We start from the raw sequence: 15,907 nt of genomic DNA, 5'->3' as shown, positions 1-15,907 counted from the left end.
GAAATCCTGTTCAATTCCTTCTGGGATGTGGGCTTTGCTGGTTTGCCCTTCAGTAGGTGGTGGTGAGCCACTATTTTAATCACCTGTAGTTCATAGTCAGTAGGTACATTCATAGTGCTGTTGGGTAGGGAGTTGCAGGATTTTGCCTAGTGACAGTGGAGGCACTGCAATACATTTCCAAGTCAGGGTGGTATGTTGCTTGGAGGGGAGCTTGCAGGTGATGGTATTCCCATGCATCTCCCACACTTTCCAGTGCCTTGGTCAATGATAGGCTGTATACCTTGATTCATTTAGGCTTTTAAGCAATTTTTAGGCAGTTAAAATCCAAACACATGGTTAAGATGCTATCACTGCATGTAGGTAACATTGTGAGGAAAACAGATTTCCTTCTGTAAACAACATTAGTGAACAAGATGGCTCTTTATGACAATTGATAATGGTTTCCTGAATGCTGGTGTATTGGCTTTGTTAATTGAACTTAATTTCCACCAGCTGCATCAGTGAGTTTTAAACATCGGAGCAGTAGCTTGTGCATCTGGATTACAGAGGTACCTCGATTATCCAAATTTTGGATTATCCGAACAAGATCACAAGGTCCTGATGCTTGGCTACATTATGTTATCTGGCATTTGATTATCTGGCATTCAATTAACCGATCAAAATACTCCCCACCCATGTCCTTCGGATAATCAACGTTCCTCTGTACTAGTTTTGTGATATGACTACTATGTCACCACCTTTCATTTACATGTTCCAATCATTGCCCTGGTGCAAATGAGCTGACTCGATTGTTTAATTAGTCACAATGTAAAAAGTTTTTTTGTTTTAGTTTGAACTTTGTCCTGAATAAAAGTTGAATTACCCCTTTAAAATAATCAGCGAATAACCCTATTGCTTTCATTATAATTGAATTTCTGCCAATGTGGAAAAAAAAAGTCAGCTGTGAAACCTGTGCTGGGGCTGTGTAAGATGGCAGGAAATGTTATAACCCATAGAATGCTTAAGTTCAGTATACACTTCTTTCTGATCTTATGTCCTAACTCGATATACAAGTCACAAAGTGTTCTTTTCTCCACATAGCTGCTGAAGAATGAAGTGAGAAGACTAGAGAGAAACCAGGAACGTGAAAAATCTATCGCAAACCTGGAGTATTTGAAGAATGTTATATTGAAGTTCATGTTCCTAAATGCAGGTAGTGAGAAGCAAAGCCTCCTTCCAGTAATTGACACAATGTTACAACTGAGCCCAGAGGAGCGAAGCAAGCTATCTGCAATCGCTCAAGGTAAAATTTGAAACTTAAAACTTGAAGCATGGACTTTTGTTCTCTTATTCAGGAATCCAGTCAGCTTGTGAGCAATTCTTGAATATTAAGTTAGTGGGTTCCAAACTGTTGTTATTTATAGTGCCATTACAAATATTAGCTTAGTGGGTCTTGTCTAGTGGTAGTGTCCTTACCTCTGAGCCAGAAGATCTGGGTTCATGTCCCACCTGCCTAGGTGTGTCATAACATGTCTGAACGGGTTGACTAAAAAAAACCCATATTTTGGCCTGGACTTCAGTGACTGAAGTCACTGTTCATACACATCTCCTTCTGTTCATACACACATATGCACTCAGGCTCTCTATAGGTTTTTGTAATAGAACTTAAAGTCTGTAAAATAGGTCTCTACAATGGATGCTGTTCTGTTGTGGCAATGGTGCTCCTTAACAAGGTTATGTTGTCCTTTTTCAAGACAGGTCATTAAGGCAGAGTTTCCAATATATCTGGAAATATCCACTTGAAAAGGCTTTTAAATTAAAAAAGAACACTTCTACAATGAAAGGCCAGTTCTCCCAGCTCAGGTTATTTTTCTAGTTTGGTTTAGTTTCAGCTGGGGACCTGAAGAGACGTTCCATGCTGATTCTTTCTCTGACGTCTCTCCTGTAAGAACCTGTGTTTGATTTTACCTTTTTTTTTTGCTGAGGGGATTTTGTAAGTATTTGGAACAGCGCTAAGTTGCGATAAGAGTCAATTGGGTCTTCAGATAGGTTGTTATTCTAAATTCGGTTCTCCTTTGTTCATTTTCATTCAGTAGTCTATAAATAAATTCTGTTTTGTTTAAAACTGAGTGATTGGGCCAACTGCATCACTGCTGGAATATTCACTTTATACCTGCTTAAAACAACTAGAGAGGTTAGGGTCTGGGCTACCTTCTTGAAGTGTCTTCAGAAGGCTGGCCTGGTCAACAATGCTGTGAGACCAGAACAAACAAAGCTATGTTACTTTAGCCACCCCATAACGTTATCCTCATAATCCTACAAATTAGTGAACTTCCACCGTATGCCCAATTGCCATTTGAAAACTCCTGTAGAATCTGTTTTCACCATTTCACCTCATGTTACAGCCCTCCATATAGAAATATGTTTCACTTGCCCTTTACTATTTGATCAGTTATTTAAACAGTGATCTCTGGTTACTGATTCACTTGTTAGAGGAAACAATTTATCCTCCCACAGCTTGTTATTGGGTTGGAGTTTGAAATCCGCTCTCTTTAGTCAAGAGTGCCACATTGCACTTACAGTTGCCCACAGATTTTCCAAGGGACCTTATACTTGAACTTGCAGTAATGAGAAAGCTGTTTGGATGCAGAGCCCTCTACTGGAGATCATGGACCTGTGTGAACATCACAAGCGACTGTCTATCTCCTTCAGCAATCAAATTGAACTCTTATTACTGAGTGCATTTTGCTGCAAAATCAGAAATGGAAAGTATAAGCATGATGAATCTAACATACAAATGCCTTTCAAAAGGGGTATTAGAAAGTGTGGCCCTCAGCTGGGATAGGGCTGACTGCAGGAAGAGTAGGTGGAGAATCATTTTTGGAGGCTTTGTATTTGCCGTCGGTAGTGATTGTCTTGGTCAGGTCCAAATAATGATGGTCTGAATGTAGTCTTGAATCCATATGGGATAAGTCTGTTGCATAGGCAGATACTGAGGAAGGAAATGTGGCTGTAGTAACGGGTCTGCTTCAGAACGTGGCTAAAGAGCTTCAGGGCAGAGGAGACAACATGGGGGGGTGCAGTGAGAGAGAGAGACTCGCTGTGGTCCTTGCGGAGGGAAGAGGAGAACTTCGTCAAGGTGGGCATCCTTGGAAGGGGCATCACAGTAAGATTACATTCCTGATGAAGAGCCTATGTCTGAAACGTCGACTCTTCTGCTCCTTGGATGCTACCTGACCTGCTGTGCTTTCCAGCATCACCCTTTTCAACTCTGATCTCCAGCATCTGCAGCCCGCACTTTCTCTCTATTCAGTGACTAGGCACCACAACTACATAGGCTTCCTTATATTTCAATATCAAGTCTTTCACAGGATAGTTTATTGAAGCTACAGGAGGAGCAGGGCAATACAGACAGTAACTTTGATTCACATGTTTGATAGCACGAGTATGGTTGTCACATGTTAATTGATTTACTTTTTTTGTCTGAATGCTAACGCCCTTACTAGTCCGCGCACACCAAAAAGACCACTGCCCTGTGACCAACCACTTCATCTCCCTTTCTTACTCCCCCAAAGACATGTAAATCCTGGCTTCCCCCACCCCCCCCACTGCCAAATCAAAGCCATCTGCCAACTGGAGGAAGAATGCCTCACCTTCCGCCTCGAGACCTGACAACCGCAAGGCATCAACATTGACTTCACCACTTTCCATATCTCCCCACTCTGCACCTCACCCCAGATCTAATCCGCCAACTCAGCAACACCCTCTTAACCTGACCTACCTGTCCATCTTCCTTCCCACCCATCTGTTTCACCCTCTCCACTGACTTATCACTATCATCTGCCTCCTACTTCCACTTATAACCATACCATCAGCCCTCTCTTCCCCCTTTCAGCCGCAGCCCCATTTATTTCTCAGCACCTTTCCCCCTCTGCATTCCTATATGGAGGGCTTATACCTGAAATGTTGACTCTACTGCTCCTTAGATGCTGCCTGGCCTGTTTTTTTTCCTGGGCCACACTTTTAAACTCTAATCATGTCCATTAGCACATCATTGTCCAGTCAAATAATGTCAGCTATTACAAATGTTATTCAGAAAATCTGTTTTTATTATTTGTATAGCTTTTGCCCAAAACGTCGATTTTCCTGCTCCTCGGATGCTGCCCGAACTGCTGTGCTTTTCCAGCACCACTCTAATCTAGACTCTGGTTTCCAGCATCTGCAGTCATTGCTTTTATCTAGTATAAAGTAACATCCAAATAAGGCAAAAATGCAGAATTTTCATCATCCAGGCTCCCTTTGCAAACTCCATAACATTTCTCTTTAATATCTAATGCCTTAACGGAGGCTGCCTTACAACTAAGCAACATTCTGTGCTTGGACTGATTTCCCAGAAAGTGAATTCTCAGTCTGTTACAGGAGAGATTTTTCTCCAAATGAAAAGTCACAAGAAGGAAGTAGGCTTGTACTTTCCTCACCCATTGGCTGCGAGGTGAAGTAGTTCATGAGAGATTTTGGTCATTAGTGCAGCAGATTTGACAGGGAACAGCTAAAATTAAAATTTTTATTTCAAACCTGTACATCAGTAAATATTTTCCAATTTTGTTGCTTGCTCATTGTCTTTTTGACATCCATCAGTGACAGCGAAGCACCAAACATATGCCAGGGGTTTGCCCAAAAGTGTTTGGGAAGGGCCAGGTTAAAAGTCATTGAGTCCTATTTCTACCTCTAATTGTGCAGTTTCAATTAGCCAGTATTAAAACAGTATCGGCGGTTTACAAATGTGTTGCTCTCTTGACCAGTCATTTTGCATGATATGGGGAGATGTGCAGTTTTTCTTGTTGAACAAAACAGTACTATGTGAAAGTTGTGCAACCAAATTTCAAGGTATTATAATAAAATTCATTTATTTAATTTTGTTTTATTTTAGGAGAAGATGAAAGCACTTCACGGTCATCAGGTTGGGCCTCGTATTTTCAAAACTGGTCTGGACTGTGATAAAGATCGATTGGGGCAAGATACGTTTGCATTTCAGCCTTTTTAAAAAGAGAAGATGGTTGTTGAATTTATTGAGAGGAAAACTGCCTTCTGACAAACTTGTTCTCAAGCCATTTGTTTAGTGTTTCTTATTTGGTTTGTAAGTTCATTGTATATTTGTTGTTTTGTGCATTGATTTTTTTTCATTCCTCTAAATTGTACAGCATAATTGGGAAGAACTGCAACTGGAAAGCAAAACCTGCACAGACGTTTATTGATCTTTAAATTTAAAGTAAATTTGTAATTAGCTTTATTCCAATAATGTGAAAGCAATGCTAGCATTCAGCTGATGACACTAAACATGACAAAAACCATTTATTTTGTATATTATTGTAAAGGGTCTACAGATGTTTGGTGTTTTCTAACGTAGAATCTACTTATGGATGCGATAATTTAGATGTAGCAAGAACTAGTCAACTTAAGTCATAATCTCTAACAAAATATTTTAAAATATTTAAAAGGTGGATGGAATGTAGAATATATTTATATTCAAAATTCAGAGTTTATTGATTTTGTACATACTTGAAATTTGCAAATTTAAGTTTAAGCATTATACAGATGCATGGAAGCATATTAATCCAGTAACAATGGAATTCTAGTTGTCATATAAAGCTCCTTAGCAAATCAGTCATGTGTTTATTGGGATTAGCTGTATATTTAATTTATTTAACTTCGATGAGCAAATAGTAATCTTTGCAGAATAAATCAACAGCAAAAATAAACCATGTTGAAAAACGTAGAAAAATCAAAGTGATTCACAATGAAAGACTTATGGATTTGGACATTCTTAGTAAAGGTGAAGTTGGTTTATGGAACCTTGAATAATGAATAATTTTTTTTAACAAACTACATGATTTCTTTCAGCATTGTTTATGCATTACAGTGTACTGAGTTTTTCAATCAAGGGATCTAAATAATTATTTTACATGTACCATGTACATGCACTTTATTTCTTTGTTTTCTGGAAATATATACCTACGTATTGAGATATGATGATTCTTTTGTAAATTTTTATTTTTTTAAATCTCTGGATACAAAGGACCTTTGTTTCCTCCTTCCCTTCTCCAGATTTCCATTAGCCATTCACTAATAGTGACCAAAAGGCTATTTGTTTAGTTTGCTGTCTGCCATCTTCAGCATTACAGAACTTGGAATTGTGTGAGAGTGGTGAGATGATGGATGCCTTGATTTCCCTTTCCTTCCTGAGAATATTCCCTAGTTAAATAATTTTTCACTTCTGATGTTCTACTTTTATTGTGACATTATTTACTTGCAGTTTATTACCAATAGCCTTATACTTTGTGATGAGCCCCTGATTATCTTCCACTGGAATAGGAAAAAGGAAAAATTTATTCATATAAAATAAAACGCATGAACGTTAATCTGTTGCTTATGCAGGCTGTAAGTAGATCTTCCACCTGTAATCAGCATCCATATTTTAGACTTATTACCAATAAGCAATCTCTGAATCCAATTCATTATCAACTATTGCTTCTCTAATAAAACTATATTTCTGTTCTAATATATCAATATTTTTGTTACAGAGATATTTTGTGAAATGTTAGAACTGAATCACGTTTTAGCTTGGTAACAAGTGTTGAATGGAAAAGCGCAGCAGGTCAGGCAGCATTAAAGGAGAAGGAGAATCGATGTTTCGGGCATAAGCCCTTCTTCAGGAATGAGGAGGGTGTGCCAAGCAGGCTAAGATAAAAGGTAGGGAGGAGGGACTTGGGGGAGGGGCATTGAGAATGCGATAAGTGGAAGGAAGTTAAGGTGAGGGTGATAGACCGGAGAGGGGGTGGGGCAGAGAGGTCGGGAAGAAAATTGCAGGTCAAGAAGGTTGGGACTGAGATAAGGTTGGGGGAGGGGAAATGAGAAAGCTGGAGAAATCTGTATTCATCCCTTGTGGTTGGAGGGTTCCTAGACGGAAGATACGTCGCTCTTCCTCCAGGTGTCGTGTTGCCATGGTCTGGCGATGGAGGAGGCCAAGGACCTGCATGTCCTTGGCGGAGTGGGAGGGGGAATTAAAGTGTTCAGCCACGGGGCGGTTGGGTTGGTTGGTGCGGGTGTCCCAGAGGTGTTCTCTGAAACGTTCCGCAAGTAGGCGGCCTGTCTCCCCAATGTATAGGAGGCCGCAGCGGATGCATTAACTGATGTGTGCGGAGGTGCAGGTGAATTTCTGATGCATATTGAAGGATCCCTTGGGGCCTTGGAGGGAAGTGAGGGGGGAGGTGTGGGTGCAAGTTTTGCATTTTTTGCGGTTGCAGGGGAAGGTGCCGCAATTTCCCCTTAGATGTGGTTGACGATGCTCTCCACTGCATCTCCTCCACTTCCCGCTCCTCCGCCCTTGAACCACGCCCCTCCAATCGCCACCAGGACAGAACCCCATTAGTCCTCACCTACCACCCCACCAACCTCCAGATACATCATTTTCGCCACCTCCAAATGGACCCCACCACCAAGGATATATTTCCCTCCCCACCCCTATCAGCGTTCCGGAAAGGCAACTCCCTTGTCAGATCCACACCCCCCACCAACCCATACTCCACTCCTGGCATCTTCCCCTGCAACCGCAAAAAATGCAAAACTTGCACCCACACCTCCCCCCTAACTTCCCTCCAAGGCCCCAAGGGATCCTTCAATATCCATCAGAAATTCACCTGCACCTCCGCACATATCATTTACTGCATCCGCTGCGGCCTCCTATACATTGGGGAGACAGGCCGCCTACTTGCGGAATGTTTCAGAGAACACCGCTGGGACACCCGCACCAACCAACCCAACCGCCCTGTGGCTGAACACTTTAATTCCCCCTCCCACTCCGCCAAGGACATGCAGGTCCTTGGCCTCCTCCATCGCCAGACCATGGCAACACGACGCCTGGAGGAAGAGCGACTTATCTTCCACCTAGGAACCCTCCAACCACAAGGGATGAATACAGATTTCTCCAGCTTCCTCATTTTCCCCTCCCCCTACCTTTTCTCAGTCCCAACCCTCAGACTCAGCACCACCTTCTTGACCTGCAATCTTCTTCCCGACCTCTCCGACCCAACCCCTTCTCCGGCCTATCACCCTCACCTTAACCTCCTTCCACCTATCGCATTTCCAACGCCCCACCCCCAAGTCCCTCCTCCCTACCTTTTATCATAGCCTGCTTGGCACACCCTCCTCATTCCTGAAGAAGGGCCCGAAACGTCGATTCTCCTTTGATGCTGCCTGACCTGCTGCGCTTTTCCAACAACACATTTTTATGCTCTGATCCCCAGCATCTGCAGTCCTCACTTTCTCCTAGTTAATTTTAACAAGTGTTGAATATCTACCCATTTTCTTCATGAAGCAATCTGAACTTATGATCTGTGATTATTGAAAACCTGCTCCATTCTCGCAACAACATGGTCCTTGAAAACCAACCATTGTGAATTTTCACAGTGTTACATATAACGAGAAATTCCTAGGGCTGAAATCTGTTTGCTTTACAATAAAGACATTATCTATGTATGTGCTTAAGATAAATTCTGTATATAAAGGACGAGTTTAATAGAAGAGTACTTGGGAGTGGAAATATTGAAGTCTGCTTTGACAATGTAAATTTAAATTAAACCTTCATTGATAAATTTAAGTGGCAACGTGTGTTTACAATTTGCTGCATGCTTTCTACTAAGAATGGTGCAATAAATGATTCCGCATGTAATACTGCAGTTTATGCAAACTGAGATAATAGCCTGAGAAGATTTTGGTGTTCACTACACTCCTTTTTCATGAGGGTAGTTTTTATTTACATTTTAACAATGCTTTCTGCTGTATTTCCCTTTCAAGATTTATGTCTCTCAATTAGTAAACTTCAGCAAAACCAGTGGTCACAGTTTAAGGATACAGAATAGGCCATTTAGTACTGAAATGACAAATTTCCTCATCCAAAGAGTGATGAGTCTTTGGAATTCTTTGCTACAAACAGCAATTCAGGCCAAAATATTCAATGTTTTCATGAAGGAGTTTGATTCCTTTAACCCGAAGAACTATATCTAAGGATATTGAAAGAAAGTGGGAACTGAGGGTACGGAGTTGGATGATAAGCCACAATCCTATTGAATGACAAAGCACGCTTGAAGGGCTGAATGGCCTACTCCTATTTTCTGTGCTTTGACGTTTCCGTGTTGGGGGATGTCAGGTCTGCAGCAGATAAAGATTAGGGCCAGATTTGGAATAGGGACAAGGGGGCAAGGTGAGTCTTTTGCACAATGGGGGCGGTCTTGTCTGGTGGTGAAGGGGAAATAGTTACTCAGGAGTTAGTCTTTCAAATGTGTAGTTTAACTTTCTCTGACTATTTATTTGCTTAGGGTGTCGGTTTGCTCGCTGAGCTGTAGGTTTGATATCCCGACGTTTCGTTACCTGGCTAGGTAACATCATCAGTGGCGAACTCCGAGTGAAGCGAAGCTGTTGTCTCCTGCTTTCTATTTATATCTTTCTCCTGGATGGGGTTCCTGGGGTTTGTGATGATGTCATTTCCTGTTCATTTTCTGAGGGGTTGATAGATGGCATCTAGATCTATGTATTTGTTTATGGCGTTGTGGTTGGAGTGCTAGGCCTCTAGGAATTCTCTGGCATGTCTTTCCTTAGCCTGTCCCAGTCGAAATGGTGGGTTTTTTTCATCCGTGTGTAGGGCTACGAGGGAGAGGGGGGTTGTGTCTTTTTGTGGCTAGCTGGTGTTCATGTATCCTGGTGGCTAACTTTCTTCCTGTTTGTCCTACGTAGTGTTTGTGGCAGTCCTTACATGGAATTTTATAGATGACGTTGGTTTTGTCCATGGGTTGTACTGGGTCTTTTAAGTTTGTTAGTTTTTGTTTGAGAGTGTTGGGTTTGTGTGCTACTGGGATTCCGAGGGGTCTCAATAGTCTGGTTGTCATTTCTAAAACTTCTTTGATATATGGTAAGGTGTTTAGGGTTTCTGGCTGTGTTTTGTCTGCTTGTCATGGATTGTTCTTGAGGAATCTGCGCACTGTGTTTTTTGAGTATCAGTTCTTGAATACATTGTATAGGTGGTTCTCCTCTGTTTTTCAAACTTCGTCTGTGCTGCAGTGTGTGGTGGCTCGTTGGAATAGTGTTCTGATACAGCTTCGTTTGTGTGTGTTGGGATGGTTGCTGGTGTAGTTGAGTATTTGGTCAGTGTTTGTCGGTTTTCTGTATATGCAGGTTTGTAATTCTCCCTTGTCCTTTCTTTCTACTGTGATGTCCAGAAATGCGAGTTTGTTGTCTGTTTCTTCCTCCTTGGTGCACTTTATGCCTGTGAGGGTGTTGTTGATGATGTTAAATGTCTCTTCTATCTTGTTTCGTTTTGTGATGACAAAGGTGTCATCTATGTAGCGAACCCAGATTTTTGGTTTGATAATCGGTAGGGCTGTTTGTTCTAGCCTTTGCATTACTGCTTCTGCTATGAATCCTGATAGCGGAGATCCCATGGGTATGCCGTTGGTTTGTTTGTAGACTATGTTGTTGAAAGTGAAGTGGGTGGTGAGGCACAGGTCTACTAGCTTCATGATGTTTTCCTTGGTAATGTGATTGATGGTCTGTTCTAAAAGTGTGGCGAGTGTTTCCTTTGCCAGGTCGATGTTGATGGAGGTGAACAGTGCTGTTACGTCGAATGAGATCATTGCTTCGTCTTCCTCTATTTTGGTGTTTTTGATGATTTTTAGGAATTCCTGGTTGGCATGGATGGAGTGCTGTGACTCTTCTACTAGGTACTTCAGTCTTACGTGTAGTTCTTTGGCCAGTCTGTAAGTTGGTGTTCCAGGTAGTGAGACTACCTGGTTTATGGATTTTTGGTAGTCCGTAGAATCGTGGGGTGTTGGTCCCGTTGGGTTTCATTTTCTGGAATTCTGTCTTGTTTAATTGTCTGGAATTGTGTAATTTTCTTAGGAGATATGTAATTTTGTTTCCTAGTTGTGGATGTCACAGTAGAAAGAAAGGACAAGGGAGAATTACAAACCTGTGTATACAGAAAACTGACAAACACTGACCAAATACTCAATTACACCAGCAACCATCCCAACACACACAAACGAAGCTGTATCAGAACACTATTCCAACGAGCCACCACACACTGCAGCACAGACGAACTTCGAAAAACAGAGGAGAACCACATATACGACGTATTCAAGAAGAACGGATACTCAAAAAACACTGCGCAGATTCCTCTAGAACAAACCACGACAAGCAGACAAAACACAGCTAGAAACCCTAACCACATTACCATATATCAAAGAAGTTTCAGAAATGACAGCCAGACTACTGAGACCCCTCGGAATCCTAGTAGCACACAAACCCACCAACACTCTCAAACAAAAACTAACAAACTTAAAAGACCCAGTACAATCCATGGACAAAACCAACGTCATCTATAAAATTCCATGCAAGGACTGCCAAAAACACTACGTAGGACAAACAGGAAGAAAGTTCGCCACCAGGATTCATGAACACCAGCTAGCCACAAAAAGACATGACCCCCTCTCCCTCATAGCCCTACACACGGATGAAAATAAACCACCATTTCGACTGGGACAACCCATCTATCCTGGGACAGGCTAAGGAAAGACATGCCAGAGAATTCCTAGAGGCCTGGCACTCCAACCACAACACCATAAACAAGCACATAGATCTAGATGCCGTCTATCAACCCCTCAGAAAATGAACAGGAAATGACATCACCACAAACCCCAGGAACCCCATCCATGAGAAAGATATAAATAGAAAGCAGGAGACAACAGCTTCGCTTCACTTGGAGGTCGCCACTGATGATGTTACCTAGCCAGTTAATGAAATGTCTGGATATCAAACCTACAGCTCAGCGAACAAACCTTCACCCTAAACCTCAACCTGAGCTACAAACCTTGTGACTTATTTGCTTAACTGTAGCATATCCCTCTGAATTCTCCAATTTTAAAAGGATACTGTCAGAGGGTTTCAAGCAAAGGGGACTTGCTCAGGAGAATCTTCAAGTTCCTGGGCATTTCTGCTCCAATGAGAATTTTGCAGGATCCCTATGTGCAATGCCCAACTATATTTTAGAAATTATCTGACCTTTGGAAAATCCAGACCAATGTCTATGAGGAAGATGTAGGTAATTGGTCTTATTGTTTCAAGATCTTAAACTGGTTTCCCACCAAATTGGTGTGATATATTAATCAGTGGGTGCTGTTTATATATCACTTTTTAGTACTAACCCTTTCAGACACTACACTCCATACAATTCATGTTGTCTGTAATTTGAAAATATTATAACAAGCTGAATATTCAAGTCTAAATTCCATTTTTTAAAAGTAAAATTGTGTTTTTAATTAAGTGATTGATTTGTTGATTGGCTAACAAGTCAAAAGAGAAAGATGGTCTGCAAAAAGGATTTTGTTTTGAGGGAAGACAGAGTTTATTAAAACAAGGCAGGATTTGAGGATCTGGCCAAAGTAGAATGGGAGCAGCTATTTGAGAGTAAATCTAACAGAGAAGTGGGAGGTGTTCAAAAGGAATTGGGAGATTACCGTACTCAGCAGGATCAAGCTCAGAGAACTCTGGATGTTTAGAAATATTCAAACTGGATGAAAAGGAAAGAGAGGCACTAACAGGGACAGAGGGAGCAAATCAACTAGGAGCCCTCGTGTGAAAGGATCTTAAGAAAACAATTTCAAGAGCAAAGAGGGAGCAAGATTAGAGAAAATCCCAAAATATATGAAGGTGAAGAGAATAACCAGAGAAAGAGTAGGGACTATTAGAAACAAAGGGGGAAATGTGTGTATGAAACTGGAGAATATTAGTCGAATGTTCACATATTTCATATCTATCTTGGGAGATGTAGGTACAGAATTTCAGAAGATGAACTGAAAGGTTTCGAGCAGATTGATTGTAAGAGTGAGGAGATTTTAGAGGGCTTAAAAGTAGACAAATCCTGAAGTCTGGTGGAGTTATATTCCATCCTGCAGAGGGTGATGAGTCAGGAAATCGCTAGGCCCTAACCTGACCCAATTTTTAATTTGTGTCTTGCCACAGGAAATGGCTAGTATGGATCCACTTTTCAAGAACGGTGAGAAATAAATGAGGAACTTACATAGCAGTGAATGTCTCATCAGTGGTAGGGAAACTTTTGGAGGAAGTTGTGAAGGAGTGACTTAATGTCCATTTAGAGAAGCAAGATTTGATCAGTGATGGGTATGGCTTTATCAGAGGGAGGTTGTGCTTAACAAATTGAATTGAATTTTTTGAAATAACTGTGCAGAGCAGTGTTGTTCAGGTAATGTAATTTATGGATTTCAGCAAAACTTTTGACAAGGTGCCACATGGGAGACTGATAAAATAGGTAAGGCACATTGGATCCAGGGTAACTTGGCAAGTTGGATCCAAGATTGGCTTTGTGGCAGGGGACAAGATTGTAATGAAAAGGCCATTTGTGTGACTGGAGGTCAGGGTCCAGTGGCATATGACAGACCCTTGTTGTTCGTGAAACATATTAATGATATAGATGAGTTTTTTTTGGGGGGGTGGGGGGTGGGTGATAAGATGATTGAGTTTGTTAATGACACAAATTTTGGCTGCGTAGTTGATAATGCGGAAGAAAATCTGCTTACAGGAACGTATAAACAGGTTGGTCAAATGGGCAGATGTGTGACAGATGGAATTTAATCCTGCAAAATGTGAGGTGCTACACATTGGAAGAAGTAACAAGAAAAGGGAGTTCTCAATGTATGGTAGGACACTCAAGGATTTTGAGGTATTTATACGCAAATTTCTGAAGGTGGCAGGGTAGGTTAATACAATAGTTAACGTGGGATATTTGTCTTTTATTAGTTGAGACATTTTATAAATATAGTGGTTATGTTGGACCTATACAGAACTTTCTTAAGGCCATAGATAATGTTTGCAGTTCGAGTCACCATGTTATAATGAAAGATTTGATTGCACTGAAGGACTGCAACTGATATTTACTAAGGTGTTCCCTCAGACGAACTGCTTGAGGTATCGAGAGGGTGGAAATGCTCAGGTCTTTTTTGGAACAGAGATGGTCGAGGGGGGAGCCTGATAGACAGGTTGGATAGAAAGCAGGTGTTCTTAATTAAAGGGTGAGTAATAAGGGGAACATTTTTAAGCTGCAAGGCAGAATGTGCAGAGGGGTGGATGGTAAAATTTGAATTCAGTTAAAAAGCAAACCTGGAATTAAGAACCTACTCATGACCATGAAATCATTGCCGATTATTGGAAAACTGCCATCCTTACCTCGTCTGGCCTACACGTGACTGTAGACCCAGAACAATGTGGTTGACTCTTAACTGCCCTGTTGCCAGGGTTGAAGGAGCTGGGAGAGGCCGAACAGGCTGGGGCTGTTTTCCCTGGAGCGTCAGAGGCTGAGGGGGTGACCTTGTAGAGGTTTACAAAATTATGAGGGGCATGGATAGGATAAATAGGCAAAGTCTTTTCCCTGGGGTCGGGGAGTCCCGAACTAGAGGGCATAGGTTTAGGGTGAGAGGGGAAAGATATAAAAGAGACCTAAGGGGCAACTTTTTCACGCAGAGGGTGGCACATGTATAGAATGAGCTGCCAGAGGATGTGGTGGAGGCTGATACAATTGCAACATTTAAGAGGCATTTGGATGGGTATATGAATAGGAAAGGTTTGGAGGGATATGGGCCAGGTGCTGGCAGGTGGGACTAGATCGGGTTGGGATATCTGGTCGGCATGGACGGGTTGGACTGAAGGGTCTGTTTCCATGCTGTACATCTCTATGACTCTATAACAGTAGGTGGAGGCAGTTATGAGGAATCTGGACAAAATAAGCATGGAGAAACTGTTTCAACTCACGAAAGGAGCAAGAATGAGAATACACAGGTTTAAATTAATTAGCAAATGATGGAATGGTGATATGAAGAAAGAAGTTTTGAGAAGATTTGGAGCTCAGGTTGGAGGGAGGTTTGCTCCCTGAGCTGGAAAGTTCATTTTCAGATGTTTGTAAGAAGCACTACATTGGACAAACAGGCAGAAAACTAGCCACCAGGATATATAAACATTAGCTAGCCATGAAGAGATGTGACCCACTCTCACTAGTGCCTTTACATATAGATGAGGAAGGATATCACTTCGACTAGGACAACACATCCATCCTAGGACAAACTAAACAGAGACACGCATGAGAATTCCTAATAGCATGGCATTCCAACCAGAACTTTGTCAACAAACGCATTGACTTGGATCCCATTTACCGCCACCTGAGAAAAAGAACAGGAAATGATGTCACCAACCTAAGGAAATCTAATCTCAGAAATAAAAAGTGGGCCATACAACCAGTGCTTCATCTGGAGGCTCACTGATGATATCTGGTATGGTGACAAAATGTCTGAACACGAACCTTGCAGCTCAGTGAGCAAACCTACATCCAAAATAAAGCCTTTCTCACACAGTGAGTGGTTAAAGTCTGTAATGTACTGTCTGAGAGTATGGTTTAGTTAGGCTTGATTGAAGCATTCTAAATGGAATTAGACTACCTGAGGAGGAGGAGGAACATGCAGGGTCGCGGGGAGGCAGGAGAATGGGAAGAAGGGAATTAATCATTGACAGAGCTGTTGCAAACATGATGGGAGGACTGATTTCCTCTACACTGTAATAAGGCTATGCATTGAGAGAGTAGGGCCAAGACCAGCATGTGAGGGGGAAATAGTGATTACTAATGATACAGGATCCCAGAGATAGCAGAAAATATGCATACTAATGTTGCATGCAAAGCTTGTTATAAATGAGATAAAGGTTTATACTATGACTGGATTTTCTGTTATGGTGGATCCTCACTCACTTTTTTTTTTGTATGCCCAATGATATTATCATGTTTTTGCTGCCAAAGTGTTCACATTAAAATTGACAG

The 15,907-nt window shown here is 41.6% G+C and overlaps 1 protein-coding gene across 5 annotated transcripts in view; it reads left to right on the top strand.

Moving 5' to 3' along the window:
- Positions 1–6,687, top strand: part of LOC140481407 (GRIP and coiled-coil domain-containing protein 2) — a 68,574-nt gene extending 61,887 nt beyond the window's left edge. For all 5 annotated transcript variants that reach the window (XM_072577550.1, XM_072577552.1, XM_072577553.1 and 2 more), the window contains 2 exons: positions 1,081–1,282; positions 4,910–6,687. In XM_072577550.1, coding sequence (XP_072433651.1) covers positions 1,081–1,282; positions 4,910–4,977 — 270 coding nt within the window. In that variant the 3' untranslated portion in view covers positions 4,978–6,687. The remainder of the gene's footprint in view (positions 1–1,080; positions 1,283–4,909) is intronic.
- The last annotated feature ends 9,220 nt before the right edge of the window (positions 6,688–15,907 follow it).

The sequence above is a fragment of the Chiloscyllium punctatum genome, chromosome 9, assembly GCF_047496795.1.
Source record: "Chiloscyllium punctatum isolate Juve2018m chromosome 9, sChiPun1.3, whole genome shotgun sequence".
Taxonomy (NCBI): Eukaryota; Metazoa; Chordata; class Chondrichthyes; order Orectolobiformes; family Hemiscylliidae; genus Chiloscyllium; species Chiloscyllium punctatum.
This window is presented reverse-complemented; position numbering and strand designations above follow the sequence as displayed.